The 21,782-nt window shown below is 46.6% G+C and overlaps 1 protein-coding gene across 1 annotated transcript; it reads left to right on the plus strand.

Moving 5' to 3' along the window:
* The first annotated feature begins 828 nt into the window (after positions 1-828).
* On the plus strand, positions 829-21,512 carry FKBP6 (FKBP prolyl isomerase family member 6 (inactive)). Its single transcript, XM_062507012.1, has 9 exons — positions 829-1,998; positions 3,301-3,390; positions 3,941-4,143; positions 5,316-5,435; positions 6,408-6,602; positions 6,891-7,000; positions 9,131-9,180; positions 10,262-10,349; positions 21,347-21,512. The coding sequence occupies exons 1-9, from the start codon at positions 1,749-1,751 to the stop codon at positions 21,510-21,512; spliced, it is 1,272 nt and encodes a 423-aa protein (XP_062362996.1). The 5' UTR covers positions 829-1,748.
* Positions 21,513-21,782: the final 270 nt, after the last annotated feature.

The raw sequence follows: 21,782 nt of genomic DNA on the forward strand, positions 1-21,782 counted from the left end.
CAGTATCTCCCAGGGAGCTGGGGATGGTCCTGGCTTCTCCCTGAGGAGTGTCCAATTTTGGGAACATAGTGATGGAAGGATCAGTCTGAGGCTGTCACCCAGCCTCACATTGAAGGTCTTTAGGACACAGCAAATCAGAGAGTGCAGCACCTTCTCTTCAAAGGGGGGGGGGGCTGGGGACAGGCTGTGGGGATCCTCCTTTCCTTTCCTTTCCTTTCCTTTCCTTTCCTTTCCTTTCCTTTCCTTTCCTTTCCTTTCCTTTCCTTTCCTTTCCTTTCCTTTCCTTTCCTTTCCCTTTCCCTTTCCCTTTCCCTTTCCCTTTCCCTTTCCCTTTCCCTTTCCCTTTCCCTTTCCCTTTCCCTTTCCCTTTCCCTTTCCCTTTTCATTTCAGTGAATAAAAAGCTCAGGTTTATGTTCTTCTGTGGTGATCTCAAAAATTCTCAGGGATGTGGGTTTCTTTCTGCTTTTATTTTGCATTCCCATTAGTTTTGCATTTATACCATTTCAGGTGCTTGAAGAAAGCCAGACTTACAAACTTGTTCCAAACCAGTTTGGACTTTTTGCCTGTGGTAGTTTTTGGTTGGTTGTTTTGGTTTGGCTTTGTTATAAATGAGAAACAAAGTCTCGATATTTAGCAAAATTTAGATTGCTTTATTCGATAGAGACGGAGGAAGCGGTGCTGGGGAACGTGAGGGGTCACCATCCACTCCACGCTCCATCGAACCTTGGTTTGCAGCTCCTTTTTATAGTATTGTTTTCCTTGTAGTATCCGGACAGTTTGTCAAGCAGCCATGTGGTCTTGGTAGGTAAGGAACAGTAGACATTGGGGGTCTGGTCTTAAGAGATAGGTTGTGATTGATTACACCAAGGCAGGAAATCTGGTATGGCAAAGATCTTTTGGGTTGCAATTGATTATACAAAGGCAGGAAGTCTGATTTTGCAGTATCTTTCAGGCCGTGGGAAACCCCCATTTTACAAACTGGTATCAAATACAATTTACAAAAAACACAATATTCACAACAGGGGATTTAAACAGAATGATTTAATCGTATATATTTTTCTCTATCTAATGTCCATGCTTCATTTCAGACGTGAGTATTCTGGTTTATACAAACCCCAAAGCTTTTATGATTAACACAATTCTTTCATCAATTATCACAGCTTTTTTTGGGGAAAGGGTTTGTTTGTTTTTATTTGGCTTTTTTTGTATGTTTTTTATTTGGTTGGGTTTTTTGTTTGTTGTTTTGTTTTTTGTTGTTGTTGGTTGGTTGGGGGGCGTTTTTTGGTTTTGTTTTTCCTTTGGTTTGGGTTTTTGTTTGATTATGTCTTGGTTAGGTTTTTTATTTTGGGGGGTTAGTTTTTTTATTATTTTTATTATATTTGTTGGTTAGTTGGTTTGGGGGATTTTTTTTTTGTAGTTGTGTGATTTTTGTTGTAGTTTGTTTGGGTTTTCTGATTCTGTTTTTGTGGGGTTTGGTTTTGGTTTTTAGCTTTGGGTTGGTTAGGGTTGGGTTTTTTGTAACGAAGGGCTGAAGGCGCTGCACACCGCGGACTACATCCCCCAGCGTGCACCGCGGCGCTCGGTGACGTTCCGCCTTCCATTGGTCCAGAGCCGCGCAGGGGCGTATCCACTTCCGCGTGGCTCTAAAGCTACGGCTGGGACGGGGGTGCTGCTCGGAGCGTGATTGGCTGGAGCCGCCGCGTTTGCCGGACTGTGCTTTGCGGAGCGCGTGAAGCGCGGCGCGGCCATGATGGCAGACGGCGCCGGCGAGGGGGCGCTTGGGGCCGGGTGTCGGGACCCGGATCCGGCTTTGACTCCGACGTGGGCTCTAGCGCTGACCCGGACCCCAGCGCCGATCCCGGCCTCGACACCCTCTTTGTCTCTGGCCCCAGAGTCTCTTCAAGCTCTGCAGGACCTGACCGGCGATGGAGGGGTGCTCAAGGAGCAGCTGCGCCCCGGCGTCGGGCTGCTTGTGCCCCCATCCGCCTCCGTGGCAGGTAGACCCGTGTTTGGGGCCTCTGGAGCCTCCTGTGGACGGTGGGAGATCCCGTGGCCAGGGCCGGGCACCCCTGTTAAGGACGTCCCAGTTGTCTGGCACAGGTTGCCCAAGGAAGCTGTGGTTGCCCCGTTCCTGGAAATGTTCAAGCCCAGGCTGGAGCAACCTGCTCATGGGCAGGGTGTTGGACTGAATGATCTTCAAGGTCCCTTCCAACCCAAAGTATTACACGATTCTTGCAGTCTCGCCAGGGCTGGTGTCCTGGAGTGAGACTGCCTGAACTCAGCCTGGCTGCCTGGGGGATGAGGGGAGGTCAGGGTACTCTGCAATAATATTGTGTCTGAATTCATAGGTGGTTCAGGTGCTAGTAACCATCTCCTGAGCAGCTTTTAAATGGGAATTGTTTAGCCCATGTTCAGCAGGACAAAGAAAGCAAAAGTCATTGGAAATGAGGGTCTGGTGCTTGTCTCTGTAACCTGTGTCTCGGTGTGTGGCTGGACCTGAAGCAGGTGCTGAGGGAAACAGGACAGAGCCTGTTTGGAAAGATCCCCCAAAACTCTTAATGTTGAGGTGCTGGTGGCTGGCAAAGACTACAACAAGGACTTAAAAGTGCTGATTTTATGACATGGTGTGTCTCTGTTTCAGAGACTGTCTCCTCTTCTTATGAGTATTTTAACACTTGGAATACCCTGTTTAACTTATTGTGGCTGACATGTCAAAAGAAAAGGTATCTTGACCTTGAGGAAAGAAGGATTTCTAGGGCCCACCTGTGCTCACAGAGAAGTTTGAAACTGGAAGTGGTTCCTGAAGTGCAGGGCCTGGGTGCTGTGTCAAGAGAAGCTCTCTGCAGTGTATTTTTTGAGGCACTACTGGAGTTACAGATGCAGAGCTTGGGGTAGGGGTACATTTTCCCCCTTGTTCCTCTTTCCAGAGGTCCGGCTTTGGTTAGGGAATTGTTTTTAAGTATTTCTGTATATAACTGGGGCATATTAATTTGCTCAGCTGAAGTTTCCAATTCTTAAAAGTGTGAAATCACATCTCTTAAATAGCTCAGAACTGTAAAGCAGCTGCTTTGTCTGGGAATGATGATGCTAAAACACACAGCACTTGGCTGCTTGGATGTGACCAGGTTTTTGGTGTAAAACAGATGGGTTTGTGCTGCCTCTACTGTTCTATAGCAGAATGGAGAAAAGAGAAGCAGGATAACTGGTTACAACCTGTGTGCTCCTGATGTTGCCATTATGGGATATGAGATCAAACTCTTCCTTTTCCCTTCTCCCCACTCCTCGCTTTGGGCTTACAGTGAAGTACTCCGGGTACCTGGGAAATTGGAATAAGCTCTTCTGTTCAAACGGGAGCAACAAGTATCCAAGGCTAATGAAACTTGGAAAAGGTAGGTTTGAGCCACAAACTTTGTCTTGGGGCTTGGGATTATATTAAGGCACTTTGGGACCTGGGGCTGTGTTAAGGCATTTCAGTTTAAATGCTGTTTGGTGTCTCTGGGTTGTTTGAAACCTTTAACACTTGCTCATGGAGTACAAAATCCTCCTGATTCACATGGGAGCTGGAATATACTTGCTCACCCTCTGCCTGGGAGTGATAGGGAGGTGTTTCCCACCTTCCCTCAGGTAGCTTTAAATCTCTTGAAAGGAGATGATGTTTTCCAGGCTGGACAGGTCTTGGAGCATGGTCTAATGGAAGATGTCCCTGCCCATGGCAGGACTTGGACTGGATGATCTCTAAAGGCACTTCCAACTCATCCCACTCTGGATTTGCACAACAGGCTGCCCTGATAATCCTTTCTGGAGCAACTGGCTGTTATAGTTGCTGAGTTAGGAGCTCAAAGGGATTTTTTTCCTTCAGGCTTAAGGAGAAATCATTGTTTGGTGTGTGAGGGTGTTGGTGTTTGTGAACCTCACCTGTCCCACCCCTTGTTGTGACAGACATCACACTGTGGGGGCTGGAGATCGGGCTGCTGTCTATGACCAAAGGAGAGGCTGCGCTGTTCATCCTCACTCCAGAATATGCCTATGGCCAGCGGGGATGTCCTCCCTCCATCCCCCCAAACACGACGGTCCTCTTCAAGGTGGAGGTGCTGGACTTCATAGACTCAGAGGAGTGCGACGCGTTCTTTGAGTTGACTTGTGTGAGTTCCCTTAATACAGCTTGAGACTGAAAGCTGGAGGGTACACCATCATCGTCCTGTCTCACAGTTGCTGTGGCTTGTGTTACATGTGTTCAGGTGAATGCTGGTGCAAGTATCCAGTCCCTGGGCTCCCAGCTCTGCTCTGATCCAATTGCCTGGCTTTTGTGTCCCTCCCTGTCTCGCTCTATTTGCCCTCCCATGCAGAGTGAGAAGGCGGGATCTGCCACTGTTTGCTCCTCTGTGCTGGGTGGAGTCGGTGGAATGGCTTCCATTTATTTTTAGTTTTACCAGAAACCTCAGGGTTGCACTAGAGGGCACCAGCTTCCAGGAATTTCTTTAAGGAACAGCAAGGAGCTGTCTGTAGCAATCCTATTCAGTCTGCATTGTCCCAGTGCCCCACCAGGCTCCACCCTTTGTCTCTGCCTCTTGGCTCTTCTCCCACTAGTTCCTTCCCTGTTTTTGCCTCCCTGGTGAGTTGTGGTGCTATTGTTAATTCACCCTTTCATGTCATGGACTTTGGGCTGTGGTTGTGGGTCAGTGAGTGGAGGCAGAAGCTAATGGGGGAGGCCCTCCAGCCTCTGCACAGGCAAATCTTCCCCCAGAGCCCCGTGAGCAAACCACACCTGTTGTGCTCCCTCCTTACCCACCCATTTTGGCTGGCTGACCTCTCTCTATGAGCTGGTTCCAACTTGCAGACCCAGAAGTAAACCTGTCTCTCCATTTCTCCATTTTAATATTTTTATTTATTTATTTATTTATTTTTCTAATGATTGCTGGGGTTTTTGTTTTGCTGGTTGGTGTCGTTGGTAGTGTCAGGCTGTCCCAGAGCTGGCCTGAGAGCAATTAGAGCAAAGGAACAAGCAGCTTTGTGCCAATGATTGCATTTGTGTTAACTCAGCTGTGTACTGAAAAGAGTTGGACAGGTTTTAAGGACACATTCCTGCTTTTTTCAGTCCCCTTTGGGCTTCCTGACCTCTTCACTAGGAATAATCAACACAATAATACTGGCATGTTCAGCCTGGCTGGGGAGATACCACATGGTGGTGACCTGGCCTTGGTAAGGACCTGGCTTCTGCTCTGTAAATAGGAGGGGGCTGTGTAGGACTGTCCTGTCTGAGTTCTCTGCCTGTTTTCTTTAGTTTGAGCTGAAATTCAGATATTTCTTCACACAGGAACAGCGGGATAGACTTCCTCTAGAGAAGGTGTTGAAAGTGGCAGCCACAGAGAGAGAGTTTGGCAACTACTTCTTCTATAAGCAGTGCTTCAAGATTGCCAAGAACAGATACAAGAGGGTACGGCACCATGAAAATGTGGCGTGTGCTTTGGGAAAGCTGTGAAATAAGGGATTATTTTTAGCTCACCACAGCAGGTGCAGGTTAGAGATCAAATTTGTGGTATTTTCCTGGTGTAGTTTGTTACTTCAGAACAGGGCTTGTACACCTGGTTTTGTGTGAGCAGCAATGGTCAATGAAAGAATACTCAGAGAATCATTTTGGTTGGAAAAGCTCTCTAAGACCACCGAGTCAAGCTGCTTCCCAGCACTGCCAAGGCCACCACTACCCCGTGTCCCCAAGTGCCACATCCGCAGGGCTTTTAAACCCCTCCAGGAATGGGGACTCCACCACTGCCCTGAACAGCCTGTGCCAGGGCTGGACAACACTTCCAGTGAGAAGTTTTCCCCAGTATCCAACCTGAACCTCCTGTGCTGCAGCTTGAGGCTGTTTGTCTTGTCCAACTACCTGGGAGCAGAGACTCACCCCCATCTGGCTGCACCTTCCTGTCCAGGAATTATAGCGAACAAGAAGGTACCACCTGCTCCTTTTTCCCGGGCTGAACCTCTTCAGCTCCCTCTCCAGGCAGGGTACAGGCTCAGTTATTCTCAAACTGGAAGGCATTTGCTACTTTCTCAGTGGCAGAGATCTTTCAAAGTTGCTTTTGCTTGGTGTTTTTGAAACAAAAGTAATTTGACTTGCCTTCTTCCCTGTAAGATTTCCATATTTATCCTTAAAATCTGAGTCCTGGATCCTTTTTATCCTTTTTTTAAGTTCTGCTGCTTTCCATCGTAAGTTCCTAAACCTGTGGTCATATTGTCAGCATGACTAGTCATGTTGAGAATGCCATGCCCTGTATTTAGAGTTTTGATTGTTACTAGTTTTAAGTGACCTAGGTGGACAGAAACATGGATGTAGCTGTTGGATGAGATTGATTTCTCACTTTACATGATGGATTTGTTGTGCACTGGATGGTTTTTCCTCTCTGTTCAGGCGCTCTCCATCCTGGGTCACAGCTCCTCCAGTAAGGCAGAGCAGAGCCAGATCAACGCTTCCAAACTGCTGCTGTTCCTGAATCTCTCACTCACTTACCTGAAACTGGAACGTGCTGACCGAGCTTTGAAATACGGGGAGTTAGCCTTGGAGATGGACCAAGGAAATGCCAAAGCACTGTTCAGGTGTGGTCAGGTGGGCAAATAAATCATCATGGAACATCCCGGCCTGGCTGTGGAGGGAGCCCAGAATGAACTGAGGAGAATCTCTGAATTCTGGGCTGCTGCAGCAGTCAAGGTGGTTTGTCTGTATCTGCTGTTTTGGAAAACCTGGACCTCTGGAAATGTGTCACATGGAGCTTTTCCTGGGCTGTTCCCGAGATACTTTTCTCTGTCTCAGGAATGTTTGTTTTTGCACGAGGCCTGAAGAAGGGCAGTGGGTCTGTATTTATCTTTTGATGCATCTATCGTTTTTCCATGACAGGCTTGTCTCCACATGAAGGAGTACAGAAAATCACGGGATTTCCTGGCTAGAGCTCAATGCATCCAGCCCTTCAACCGTGATATCAACAATGAACTGAAGAAGTTGGCAAGGTGAGAGCCCTCCTTTCCATACCTGGGGAAGAGAGAGTGTTTGAACAGGCTGTAATACCCATTCTGAAATATTTAAAACATTCAAAAAACTCCAAACTATTGGGTTAATAAGTGACTTGGGAAAATGCATGTGGAGAAAACAGCTTGAAACATTTTTCAGGCCCAGAAGATGCAAGTGAGGAGCTGGGAACACCCACCTTTTCCATATATTTCTTTGGTGGGATGTGTGTTACCTGACCTGTGAGCAGATCAGGGTGAGGAGGGGGATGTGGAGGCTGTTAAAATGCCTCAAATCCAGTGAAATAGAGTTGACTGATGCTCCAGCTGTTAATGTTCTCAATAAGTATGATTTTCATTTCCTTTAAGATGTGTCGGTTAACTTCAGCAGCTTTTGGCACTGCAAGTGCTTCAATGCACCATACTAATATTAATTAAAAGTGCATTTCTTGCCATCTTGGAGATCATAAATTAATAGCCCTGAAGACAAACTCTCCCTTTGCCCACAGGCTGAGTACAGGAGTATCCTGACAGCTTTAGTCATGCCCCAGCCCCACCAAAACATGATTAATGCTTGTCTCATGCTCATGATGCTCTTCCTTTGAAACTGCCAAGAGCATTAGCTTTTTCCTGCAAGTGTGTGCAGTCTTCCTGGCATTGTTTACTGAAGCAGGAGCAATGCTGTCCTCAGCTCTGGAGCTCACAAAGCAGCCCTTGAGTATGAACCCTCTTCTGTATGTCACTGCCAGGCACTTGCAGAAAGGCAGCAGTAACACCTATAAAGAGTGGTTGGTGCTGCTGGAAAAGCCAGTCTGGTGGGCTGAGTGCCTTCTGCCAGGGGATATGTTGGTGCAGGGCTCTTCTGTCCTGTGTATCCATGTTGTCTTTAATAGTCTGTCCTAACACCCAGTCTTCACATTTGTTCTGTTATTTCTGAAGTACAAAGAGCTTGAAGGCAGTATTAGCTGCTGGTCTGGAAATTTTAGATTAATCTCTTGTATTCATCCTGATCTCCCACTGGGTATGGAGCTACCAAATTGTCCACTGAGGGTGGAGAGTTCTAAATTAGATCTGTCTGGCTGCTCTTGGAGGCTGGTACATGTACAGTGTTAGAAGGCTTGATTCTAGAAGCCTCATGTATACACTTTGATTTGAAATATGTTGGTAGATAAAAGAGAATTTTTTAAAATTATGTTGAGGTGGTGTGGCCAGGAAGCAACAAGGCATATCTGCCTTTGTCAGCTCCAGCTCTATAGAGAGCAGCACGTTCAGTGAGTGTATGTGTCAGAACTGAGTACACGTTAAACCACTGTTGTCTTGGAGTTCCTGCTTTGCTGCCTGTTAAAACTGGTGTGTTTTTTGTTTTTTACCATGGAATGGTTTGGGTTGGAAGGGACATTAAAATTCATTCTACTGCCATGAGCAAAGACTTTTCAGCACATCAGGATGCTCCAAGCCCTGTCCAACCTGGTCTTTAACACTTCAGGGATGGGGCAGCCCCAGCTCCTCAGGGCAACCTATGCCAGCGCCTTACCACTCTTACATGGAAGAATTTCTTCCCAATATCCCATCTAGCCCTGCCCTCTGGCAGTGGGAAGTCATTCCCTCTTGTCCTTTTCCAAAGCCCATCTCTGGCTCTCCTGGAGCCCCTTTAGGCAGAGGAAGGGGCTCTGAGGTCTTCCTGGAGTTCTCTCCAGGTGGGCACCCTTGCTCTCCCAGCCTGGCTCCAGAGCAGAGGGGCTCCAGGCCTCCTCTGGACTCACTCTAGCAGCTCTGTCTTTCTGATGTTGGATCACAGAGCTGGAGGCAGCACTACAGGAGAGGTCTTTTGCTTGTGACGAAGAGTGGAATTAGTGTGAAACAGATGAAGCAAGTGCTACTGGGTGTTTTTAATGAGACCTTACCTCTGGGCAAATATGCTATGTTGCCAGCCTGCCCTTGCCTGAGAACTTGTAGTGTGATCTGAAAAATGCTTCAGAAATGGAATATGAATCAAAATCATCTTCTTAGTGGCTTTTTGCTTCCTTACTGCGTACATTTATACCTTGTTAGAAGCAGTGTTGTGTGGTAATCAGCAAGCTCCCTCTTGGTGTCTAAAACAAATGGAATACATCTGTTTACTGGCTGAAACAGGCTCTTGGCAAAATGTCCTGGAGAACAACAGGCAGAATCCAGGGTGAGAGGTATGTAGAATGTGTCTGGTACCAGCTGTGGTGGATTTGGTGCAAATTCTGCTGCTGGATCTTGGAATTCTATTGGAAGGCTTGCACTGCATCAAAATCAGAATTAATTAGGGTTCTTCCAATATCTGGCATTAATCGGTTCCTCCAAACAAGGGACTCCTGGATTTCCTGCTGTCGTAGGTGTGGGAATGTGCCACCTACAGGTGGGCATCCTTGGTCATCACTTTTGTGTGAGACTTAACAGGAGAAATTTGCTGGGCCAGGACTTCATACCCTCTGACGTTCTGAGCCCCCGGGTGCTGAGAGCTGGGGCTGAGAGAGCCTGAGCCAGCCTCTCGCTGGGGCTGATTCTAGTGTGTTGCACAAAACCCTTTACTTTTGGCCTTATATAGCAGCAGATGCAGGAAAGCTAAACTCGTGGGCAGCCACTGATCCCTGGGATAGTGTTCCCAAACTGAGTCACTCTGCAGGGATTCCTTACCACTGGAGTGAGAGTACAGGGAGCAGAGGATACTGTGCTTGGAGAAGTTAAAATGGAGCAGACTGCAAAGCTTTTGTCATCCTGTGACACTGGCAAGGAAGAGAGAACAGAGGAGGAAGCATCTGCCTTGTCATCCACTTAGTCCAGATACAAATTCCAGCTGTCTCCTGCCCATCCAGATCCTATATCTATGGTAGGTATTCTGCTGTACTGCAGTTGAACAATGTCTCCTGGGTGCTAAAAGAACTTGCATAAGGACACACAAAAGTATCCCACAGCACACAGGTGGGGCTCCTCTGCACTGTCCCACGCTTACAAAACTAGTGTAGAAAGCACCTGTCTCACAGAAGGTAGATGATCTAATTAGTCCTGGGTAGAGCAGAGACCCAAGGTCTGGGGATGAGGTATGACATTTCCAGCTCTCTTTCCCTGACATTGAAGAAAGAAGGGCTTGGAGGAGCTGTGTCGCTGCTGTCAGCTCACTCTTCCATGATGTTAATTAATTTAAATCCAAAAAATAACATTATTTTCAATTTGTGACACTGAGAGTGGCACAGACAGTCTCCAGTCCCTGATGCCATCCTGTGCTCTACTTTGCAGGTACTACAAGGAGTACATGGAAATGGAGAGAGAAATGTGCTGCCAGATGTTCAACCGTCTCAATTCTTATGGCTGAGAAGAAATCAAGGTAACAAAGTTTTGAAAAAGGCTGAGCTCTCCCAAAACCTGTTCTCAGATGGGGAACCTGCTTCTCTTCTGCAGAGGATGCTTTTGGAGGCAAAATGGAAAGTGGTGGGTATGTATGGAGAGGAAGGGCAGGATGGTGGGGTGGAATACTGCTACATTGTCACCTTGGAGAATCCTTCCTTTGAGGCAAAGGATGTTGTGGGACAGGGACCTGGAACTGCCAGCACTTGAGTAAGTTTGGTTTGTTGTTTCCTGTGCTGCTCATCCCAGCTATTCCTGGTCAGAGCCAGGGGCTGAAATAGCTCTGTAGTCTTATTTCTCTGCCAATTAAAAGAAAGGGGAGAAAAAAACGTTCCTGTCAAACTTAAGAACTGGATTTCCTCCTCCCCTCCAGCACTTCTGTCTGGAGCTGTTGGAATGTCTCACTTCAGAAAAAAATCTAAATATTTTATTTCTGGGGATTTTTTAAGTATTAAAAGAAGTCTGTTTGGATAGAAAATTTCAAGTCGATGTTTTGGAGTCTTTAAAGCCTTAAATCTTCTAGCGAAATTGACAGGTTTATAAATGCACAAAGGCTCTTTGATCATTCTGTTTTTTTTCTCAAAATCTTCTGGGGGATGCAAGCAGGAGTGGAAATCTTTTCTTGTCTCTTGCTTTGGGGGAAACCCTAGGGAAAGAGTTCTGGAAATTGACAACATCCTTCTCTCATGAGCTATCCCCCGGGCCATCAGTTTGCTGCTGTTGTCTCTTCTGCAATACAGGCAGTATCTTGCTATCAGAAAATGAATATTGGCAGCTTTTCCATCAGCTCTGGTGTTTTAAGGTTGTCTCTTTGTGCTTGCAAGGAAGGCGGTGTTTGAGGAAGAAGTTGGATTTAATGCTGCTTCCTAAAGGAACACAAGCTTCTCCTGGCTAGCCATGGGTCCTTGCGGAGCCTTTACCCTTCCTGCTGCCCTTGTGCTCTGGTCCAAGTTGCGCATGTGGCCTCAGAGCACAAGTTATCATGCTCTGCGTTTGGGATGGGACTTATTAGGTGTATTAGCAGGTGCCTGCACCCAGGAAAGGAACTCTGAAAGGGGATATAAGACTGATGAAGTCTTGTGTAGAAAATCTGTGGCTCTAGACTTGGCAAGAGGGTCTGATTTTTCCACTTGCTGCATTTCAGGAAGTTGCAGTTTGGAAGCCTGTAAGAACCTTGGGTCTCATCCCTGGTGGTGTCCGACCTGAGAAGCTCTTGTGCGGCTCGGGGATCAGCTGGGCCTGGTGTGTGATGGGAGTCAGGGTGAATATGGTGGTATGCTGGGGCACCAGACAGGTTCCCCCCTGGGAAAGCTACTTGTTTCCCAAGCAGTGTCTTGTTTGATGCTGATTTCCACACATCTGGTATAAGCAAACCACTGATTTTGGTTAGAGGAGACTGAGAAGTACAAAGGGAAAGGGCAAAATCTCTCCTGTAGGCAAGCTGAAGGCCTGGACTGAGCTGCTTATCAGCCGATTTGTCCACAGACTCCTGTTCTCCCACTTTACACAGATGATGGATAATTGTCAGTCCAAAATACTTCCAAACTTTTTGGATTTTTGTTGCAGTGTTAAAAAGAAACTAGGTATCCCAAATGAACATAAATCACTGAGACCCAAACAAAAAAATCTACTGTTTATTCATGGCAAAATAAGTCCTTTGCTGGAGGAGGTTCCTGCAGGACCCTCTGTGAGGTGGAGGTTGGGCTGCTGCTTTAGAACTTCATTATACATTCAGAGAGGAGCGAGCAGTTCCAGCAGGAGCTCCTCCTCCCTGTCAAAGACACTGGAATTTGGTCAGAATTGAGGCAGAGCATTCTTTAGTGTTTTCCAGGAGCTTTGTACCAGTTAAGTTTAGGGCACAGGCTGTACTGGGGCAGCTTGGCAGGCCAGCTTCATCCATTCTCTGTTAGGCACTGACGGGGGAGATGGGCTGGGAATGCTGTCTGTAGTCCATGGTTAATGGACCAGTGGAATCACAAAAGTTATAGGAAACCTCCCTATCTACCAGCTGACAGGTGCTTGTGGAGCACTGAGCTGACCTGCAGTCCAGCTCCTGAACAGCTCAGAGATGTAGTTGTGGCATCTCTTCCCTCCTCAACATTGCTGCATCCATCCCTTGCTTCAGAGCTCTTTCCCAGGTGGGACTGCTGTGCCTTTGGTGAACACTGCTGTGTTCCAGGAACAAAGTTCATTTCTCTGTACTGAATAATCCAACGCTGTTTTGTATAATTAGACTGAAACCTGGGTACACCTGAGCTTCTTCCTTTTGCCTGGTATTTTTGCAAGGTATTTTGCAGTGACAGGACAAGGGTGAATGGCTTTAAGCTAAAAGATGGAAGATTCAGATTGTATATAGGGAAGAAATTCTTTCCTGTCAGGGTGGTGATGGCATGGCACACATTGCCCAGAGAAACTGGGGTTGCCCCATCTCTAGAAGTGTTCAAGGCCGGGCTGGATGTAGCTCTGAGCACCCTGGTCTAATGGAAGGTGCCCCTGTGTATTGCAGGAAGTGAAACTGATGGGTTTTAAGGTCCTTTCCATCCCAAGCCATTCCATGATTTCTGTATCCCCTGCTAGCTGTAGATCCCAGTTCTTCTAATTGCCCCAAACATCTTGCTCAGAACACATTTCCTATCTTTTCAATGGAATTTTGGGTCAGAATAGATCTTCCCTTTGGTGAAAAGCAAAACTGCATGTGATGCTTCTTGGGGGGGAATTCAGAAGTACTCAGAGGGAGACATAGAAGCACAAGCTCCTTTTAAAATCCATCTTGCTGCAGTTCCTTGTAAATCCCTTGGGTCTTAAGCTGGCCCCTCTCAGGGTTTGGTTTATTTATCTGTGTCTGTTCACTTTGTGTGGTGCAGGTATGTAGAGCCTAGTTTCCTGGGATGTGCAGAGCTGGAAGTCCTCCTTGGTGTCCCCTAAACTGCAGAACAGTGGGCTGAGGCCTCTGCTGTTTTGGAGCTTTTTGTTCTGTTTTGATTGGAAGACCCATCAGAAAAAAAAAAAAAATCCCATTGTTGTGTTGCTGTCATCCTTCATAAAAGAGCTAAATCGTGACAAGTGGGGACAACTTCCCTCGGAATGTCTGGATTCTAGTAGAGGGTCCTTGATGATGGTTCTGTCCCAGGAGGATGTCTCTGAGCTCTTATTTTTGATTATAAGTGAGCCAGAGTTGAAAGCTTGTCTCTAATATATATCTCAGCTCAGTACGCAGGAAAAGGGGTCCTAGGAGTTGGGAACACACAGGGAGATGTTCCAGTGAAAACAATGAATGCTGAAATTATGATAGGAAACAGTAACTTTGAGGTCAAACTGGTGATTTCCATGAACAGCAAGTTCTACCAATTCTGGAGGCATTAATGGGTGAGAATTAGCTGCAGAACTGAGGCTGTGTCACCAGGTAGAAGTGGCTGTTGGGCTAAAAATCAGCAGCAGTTGCCAGTTGAACTGACCTAGTAAGCTGCAGGAGACTTGCAAATAAACGGAGAAGTCTGTGTGTAACACAATCAAACTCCTGCCTTGGGAAGGCTCCAGACTTGGAATAAACAGCAGCTTGCTCTTCCACCTCCTGCTCTCCCTTGTTCCTGAACAGATCTGAAATGAAATGAAATCTGAAAAAAACAAAATCCTGCTGATTTTGTCCCTCCCCACTGCAGCTGAGCAGCAGAGAAACAGCAATTCACTGCTCCTTTAGAATATGCAAATTCCTGTCCCACTGAGGTGTCCTGTGCTGCAGAGGAAATTGTTAAATCTCTGCTTTCTGCTGAGCCTTGCTGGGTGAGGGGGAAGGCTTGAAGGAGGACTTAATTAAGCATTCTCCTTGTTAAGCAGAGGAAGGAGAAAGCTTTAATGAGGTTGAGTTGGGGGTTTGTTTTCCTTTCCTCCAGCTCTTTCCTTTTCTAGCATCTTGAACATTTTTTCTGAGGATTTATGCAGTTCCTGCCTACAGTAGTACCTGTAATACCTCTCTGAAAGGATCCTGGGCTCTGATCTCTTCTGAACACTGAAGAAATTACTGCGGTGCCTGGTTTTAGGAATCCCTGATATGTTTTCCCAGTGGACGTACTGGACGTGGGTCTGGACACTGGTCTTTGCCCAGACTGGGAGGTTTGGCTAGGATATAGAAGCCACAAGATGATGTGAAATGGAAAGGACAGATATCCCAGTGCAATATCCTGGTGTCCCACTGTGCCTGTCCTTCAAGGCTTTGGTGAAGTATTGGTCCTCCAGCCTCGTCCAAGGATGGGCCCTCGGCGATTCTCTCTGATTTAGGAAATGCATAAAGCCTGTAAGTTCCTTTTGCACTCGACCACAAAGCTCCCAGGTGAGATAGGAGCAGATTCCTGGCTGCCGTGCTGAAAGGAAACTTTGGTGACAGGAGGTTGGAGCCAGGTGGGATGGGCTCTGCTCTCAGGCCACAAGTGACAGGACGAGGTGAAACAGTCTCAAGTTGTACCAGGTTTTGATTGGATATTTGGGAAATTTTCATGGAAAGGGTTGTAAAGCATTGGAATAGACTGTCCAGAGTAGTAGTGGAGTCACCCTTCCTGTAAGTGTTCAAAGAATGTGTGAATGTGGGACTTCAGGATGTAATTTAGTGATGAACGTGGTGGTGCTGGGTTGATGGTTGGACTTGATCTTAGAGGGTTTATCCAACCTTCTGTGATTCTGTTCTCCTCTAGCTCCTGCCTGCTAAAGGGCACCTGGCACTGGTTTTGGGAAGGCCAGGCTAAGACCTCAAGGGATATCCCTGTGTGAGGTTTTACTTTTCAGAGCCTTTGCCAGAAGCTCTAATATCAAATATTCTGGTATTACAAATAAGTAGAACATGAAGAAGTTGCTGGGCTCTTTTCATTCCAGTGATAATAGCTGGTTATCATGCAGGCTGGAGTTTAAAGAGAATTGGCTATGTATAAAATGAGAATTTCTTTATGAAGTTTTAGTTTTATTGAGCAGTCAGAGTCCCTTCCAGCAGCAAGGAGGCACATTATTATCCTAAGTTTTTTCCTCAGTTATTAATTTTAAGGCCTCCTTTCTCTCCCCCTCTAGTTGTGCCCTGTCTGGGCACCAGTCCTGCTCCTTTGGCAGTTCCAGACTTTCCCTTTGAACTAACAAAGAGATGTCTTTGTCCTATCTGTTTTTCTTAATCTTTAATCCAGGGATTTTAAATTATCAAGGATGCTTATTACTGTCCTGATACCCTTCGGGGGAAGTACTCTCCTTGTTATGAGAGTGTTGGTGCTAGTCCTGAGACCTCTTTGCTCTAGTGAGCAGTGAAACACTGACAAACTTGAGCAGTTTTAAATGCTCTAATTGGGCATTGCAGTAGCTGTGATGATACAGGGACAGCTGACGTTAATGAAATGAGTCCTGAGGGCCCTTAAAAGTGTTCATTTTGGTTTTGAGAAACACTTATCTGCTTGTGAGCTCCCAAGCCTCGTTCACCCTTGTTCACTTGTGTATGGAATCACTGAATCACAGAGTTGTTAAAGGTTGGAAAAGCCCTTCAAGATCAGAGTCCACCTGTTCCCCAAGCACTGCTAAGGCCACCAGTAACCCATGTCCCCAGTTATCACATCCACACATCCCTTAAATGCCTTCAGACTGGAGACTGCCCTAGGCAGTCTGTGTCAGTGCCTGACTAACCATCCTGTGAAAAAATTGCCAGACTATCTGAACTAAACCTCCACTGGCACAGCTTGAGGCTCTTCCCTCTTGTCCTGTCCCTTGTTCCCTAGGGTCAGAGCCTGACCCCCACCTGGCTGCCCCCTCCTGTTAGGCAGTTGTAGAGAGAAGATCCCTCCTGAGCCGTTTGTCTTCAGGCTGAGCCCCTTTCCCAGCTCTCTCAGCTGCTCCATATTGGAGTGTCTTCTCCAGCAGCAGCAGCACAGAGTGCCTGATGGAACTGGGGGCTGCATCCCTGCTGGAACAGCACCTGGGTACTAGTGGCTGTGTCTGGCACAGTGGCAGCAGCACTTTGCAAACAGATGATGTTTTTGGCTGTCTGTACCAGGAAATCCCCAGAAGGGCTCCATATTTAGGGAATGAGCTTTTGGAAAGGCTTTTTGCTTCTGATGCCGGGAGTGTCTTGGCACTGTTGAGAGTTGGTTTGCAGAGCTCAAGAGTTATTTCCAGTAAGGATAGACATGACCTTAATGTGCCTCTTGTGCAGCCCACACTGCTTTATCAGGGGCTGTTGATTTCATAGAATGCTGAACATTATTGTCATAGAGGTTATCTGAGCACTTAAAGAAGCTGCTCCAAGGATCTGTTTCAACCCTGACTTGCTGGGTGAAGCCTTTCCTGAATCAGAAGGGTGTGTTAAAGAGGTCACAACTTCTTTCACCTTCCCGTAATCGTTCCTCTTAGGAGACCTCTTGCTTCAATAAAAGAGGTTTTGCTGCTTTGGCTGGGTGCTGTTTTAAGGTTTTAGGTTTTTTTAAAAAGGTGTGCTTGGGAAAGAGCTCTGCTTTATGTTCTTCCTTTTTGTTTTATGTATCCTTGTTTTATCCCAGATCTAAGCAGACTTTCACAGCTGTTCCTTCCATCACTTTAGGTTTGGGATGGTAGTGCATGTCATCAGCATGCAGGGTCTTTGGAGTCAAGACTTGTTATAGATCTCTGGAGAATTCCTGCTGCTACTGCATCGTCTGTCTGGCATACAGGCAGCTCTTGGAACTCACTGTGGATCTTTTGCAGAGCTGAGGATCTTGACTTGGGAAAAAAAAAAAACCCTGAGGAAAAAATAATGTAAGTGCAGATCTTCAGATGGCAGTTGAAGTTCATGTAGATTGGCTCTAGAACAGAGGAGCAGCATATCTGTTCCTTCCACTTTCCTTTGTGGATCTGGGCATCTGTGATGGGGCTCTGACTTTGGATCTGGGAAGGATGACTGATTGTGCTTGTGTGCTGCCATGCTCTGAGAATATATCCACAGCCACCTCGACCATTGAGGCAGCCACTTGAAGCCCTTATAGCTGGGCATCCCTGAAGAGCACTTTCAGAGAAAAGAGGAGGGCATGGCTGACTGCAGAGGCACTTACACGGAGAGCCTATAAATGGTCCCTAATTAGGGAATTTTCCCCCTAAGGCATGTTGAGTGCTCAGAGAAAGCTCCCTGGGGTGGCAATGCCTCATGCCCAGATAAATCGGGACAGGCTAGCATTGTAAATAGCTGTTCCTCTCCTGGTGACAGGATGGATTGCCCAGCACTTTTCGTTGCTGAGAGCACTCTGCTGCTGTTGGAATTTCATCTCAGCACTCCAGAGCACTGCAGCCTGTCAGGAACCCCTCGTGGAGTCCGTGAGATTGTTCCCTCCTGGTTCCAGTGGTGGTTCTCCAGAGTAGCAGTGCCTGTAGGGGCTGGTCAGGCTCTGAGTGAAGAGCACTTCTCAGGCAGTTGCTGTTCATGGTTTTGGTTCTTAGCTGATGTGTGCACATAACATCTGCTTTTCCAGCCACTCTCTTGAGGAGCTGTGGTGTAGGATGTGTTTTATCCTTCTGGCTACTGAGTGACAACTTCCATTCTCCTCGATGCTCAGTTGTGAATCCCATTTAGATCTGAACAGAAGCATTGAAGAGGAGGTGTTCTGTTTCCCCTGCAGACAGGAGGCTGCATTTCTCTGAATATCCTTTGAGGTCATTTTACTGAGATGTGAAAGCTTTCCAGACTGTCACCACCAACCTGGTTCTTGGATACTTGACTTGAGAAATGTTCTTCTCACTGAGGGTTATCCCAGTGCAGCACTCTGGGAGCTGTTACTCAAGGCATGGAGGCAGTGAGGGCTGAACTGGCAGGAGCAATGTTTAGGTGCACAATTCTGAGTTTTCCAGTTTCCTCATGTTTTGACAGGAACTTGATCTGCTGTGTTTGTTGCTTCCCTACAGCCCTTCTAGATATGGAGGCAGGAAAGGGGGAGCTGGGGAAGATGCACCTGCAGTTTTTATGCAGAAAAGCAGCTTAAACAAATTGTGTAGCCTTAGTTAAGCATTAACTGTCAATTGTGGCTTTAATGCAGGGTAAAGGTGACTGTGATTATAAATGACCGGTGACCTGGTGTGTTACTCCCTGTGAATTGATGATCAGCTTTGTAGTTCCAAAGGATGAGTTAAAATAGCTGAGACCAGCAGGCTTGTGAGTGACCTTCAAAATCTGCACCTGTGGTTTTGTGACTGAGTTGCTGCCAACCTGCTGTAGTGAAGAAACAGATCTTGAAGTAGGGTTCTGGTTGGAGTGGACTTCCATGCAGGAGGAGAACCCGTCCAGTTCCTGTGTCTGCAGCGCCCTGTGGCTCCCCTCCACTTCTCTTCTTATTGTGGAGCCATTAGGTGGAAATGAAAGTGATAAACTGATCAAACACTCTCTGAAATGGCTTTAGGATTTCAGTTTGAACATTGTTTTAATTAGCTGCATATAAAGACTTTATTACTTCAAATAGCAGCCATGAAACCAGAAACGTCTTGGTCTGATCCTTTATTTTCATAGTGCACAAGAACCCTCAGTAGCTGTAGGCTTGTTCCAAATTGGACACCCCAAACCACAGCTAACAGCTGGTAGGAACACCCAGTGATCAGCTTTGAAGTATTCCTGTTGGGAGCACGGGAAGGAGCTGCTGTGTAGGGATGGGATTAGACTGACAAGGAGCAGAGTGGAAGTCAGTTGTATTTTAGGAGGAACAAGGATGCTTTAGTCTAACAATGCACAGAACACTGTAGCATATGAAGGGTAAGGATTTCTTTTTCCCACTTGAAGCCTTTCTTTCCTTCTCTTGGTTAATAGAACTTTCTGCTGTGAGCTGGAGAAATGATTCAAGTACTTCTTTCACTGATTCATTTTCAAAGAGGAGATCAGCTGAAGTGTCCTTCAACTGTTTTCCTTCCTCGTGGACTTCCTTTCCCCCTTTTCCTGGAAAGTGTTGCCAGCCTGGACTGACAATGGATATCTTGTGTGTCAGGAACCTCATGTAACTCCAGTTTTGGAAGGTTTGGCAGTACAAGGGGGCCTTTTAAGTGGGGCTGTGATATGTGTTTTGGTGAGTGTGGATCAACCAGGACAGTGACTGCACTAAATCCCTGTCTGTGGTAGGCTGGAAGTCTCACTCCTGTGTTTCTGGCGGTTTTGAAAGTTCCTCAACTCTTTTGTGCTTTTATTATCCCAAACTTTAAATTGGGGACAGCCTTCATAAGAGGTACATTGTGCTGAATCAGACCCATTTTTCTGGCAGGGTGGGCCTTGATCATAGGTTCTGTGTGGCTGTGAGCCCATGGACTGACAATCCCACTGCTCCAGGGTCAGCAGGGAGTGATGAGTCATTGTGGGTAGGCTGGAGAGTCCTAATGTTCCTCAAAGCCCCTGTTATCCCATGATCCTGTGCTGCCTTTCAGGGATGTGTAATGAATGAGGTGTGGATTTTGACTATTATGTAATGCTTCATCTTCTCTTTTAGTCTGTAAAGAGGCAATTTCCCTCACCGTTCCTGGGTGGAGGGGGGGGGGGGTGTTGCGTCCTGATTAGCAGCCTGTAACTCAATATCCTCTAAGGAACAGGCTTCCCTATTTTGCTACCACTAATTTGATTTACATGTACTGGAATGGCCACTGCAGCTGAGCTGGCTGGGCCAGCTGTGGTGGCATACAGATGCTGGAAGAGTATAAGAATGTGTTCAGGCTTCTGGTGTTCCTGAGCTGTGAGCAAGTCATGCACCTTTTGAATGGGATCCTTTGATCTTCAGAGCTCCTGTAGGAGACAGATACTGGGTTGTTTTGGGGAAAGGTTTCCAAGGATTTACTTGGTTTTTCATTTATTGTTTTTTCTTCTGCTGGTAATCATATGGATGAGAGAGGGACAAAGCTTATGTTCTAACAGTATTTTGGTGCTTTTTGTGCTCACAACTTGGGGAAAAACTTCCAGTTTGAGTTTTTCTGTGTTGGTATTTGAGAGAAGCCACTTACAGCTACATCAAGGACAGCAGGATATGACCTGTAGTACCAGAAAGGAAGGTGCTGATTCTGTCTGAGGACCAGAGAGGGGAAGGTGCTGCTTCTGCAGGAGCAGGGGGAAAGCCCACCTGGGAGAGGCATTGGAGGAGCTGGTGATCTTTTGGCAGCAAGGTCAGTGAAGCCATTAGAAGGTGATATAGGTGAGCCAAGTCCTGATCAGTGACCAAAGAGGCTCCCCTTTGAAATTTAGAGCTGAGGATGGAGAAATCACTGCTTTAAAACAGTCCTGGTTCTTATCCAGACCAGGCTGATGCTGCACCAAGATACTGATATTTCCTTCTGGTTACCCTAAGGAAGGGGAGGTGTGGGTGGAGGCTAAGATGAAAGAAAGGTTTTGCTGGATGTGGAAATTGCCATTTGCATTGCCAGGGCTCTAGGGCTGTCAAGGACCCAACTGCAAGTGGGAGTGATGGGGTGAGGTAAGGACTGCCCAAAGTGCTGGGGATGCTCTGTGATCCATTGCTGGGAAGCAGCCAGATGGCCAGGCCTTCCAGTGTTCCTGTCCTGTAACAGGAAGGAGCTGGGAGCAGGGAAATACGGGGAGAAACAATAGAAACTGGATTGAGGAGAAATTCCTGTGTCTTATACAAGATTCACCTTTCTCCCAAAGGCAGAGTAAGTATCCAGGCTTCAGTTTCCCAAAACCAGGGTGGAAAAGTCTAAGTGATGGGAAGTATGGATGACCCTATATAGGAAGGGAGGAGGCCCAAGGAGTGTTCTGGGGGTTTCTTTGAGGGGGCCTGGTTTATTTTAACTCTTGTCACTTAATACTTTCTGTTCTCCAAGGAGGTTGAATGGATTTTAAGGGACTTTCGCTGTGTTCGTTCCACTTGTGCTAATTTGTGGAATTCTAGGTGTTTCTTTCAGGGCCACTGGAGGTGTGTGCTGGTAACCATGGATCATTGAGAGCTAAAATTAAATAAACTGTACTGATGATGCTGGGGAGATACTGACAGTGATACTTTGTCATCCTAGGACCGTTCCAGCTGTCCGGCTCCTGGTACATGGAGATCTCAGCATCACATGCAAGTTTTGGGAAAAGGGGCAGGAGCATTGTTTTACTTTGAGGGATGGAAGTGAAGGTTCAATGTTTGTACACAACCTGATTTTCCTGAAGTTTGGTTTGTTTGCCATGTTTTGAGGCATTTCCAGAATAATGAAGTCCATGCTGTTGGAGAGAGGAGGGGGTCTGTGTAAATTCCTTTTCTTTTCCCATGCACACAGTTTGAAGAAAACTCTTTCCTGATGTCCTGCCTCTTGTAGATAGATTCCAGGCTGCTTTCAGGGAATTTGTAAGTGGGAGGAGGATGGCATGAAGTTTTCTATTTACACAGATTGTTTTTCAAAAAATTGTTTGATATTTTTGTTCTGAGGAAATAAACCAACCTGAGCACTAAAACTGGCAGGACTT

The sequence above is a fragment of the Cinclus cinclus genome, chromosome 22, assembly GCF_963662255.1.
Source record: "Cinclus cinclus chromosome 22, bCinCin1.1, whole genome shotgun sequence".
Lineage (NCBI taxonomy): Eukaryota > Metazoa > Chordata > Aves > Passeriformes > Cinclidae > Cinclus > Cinclus cinclus.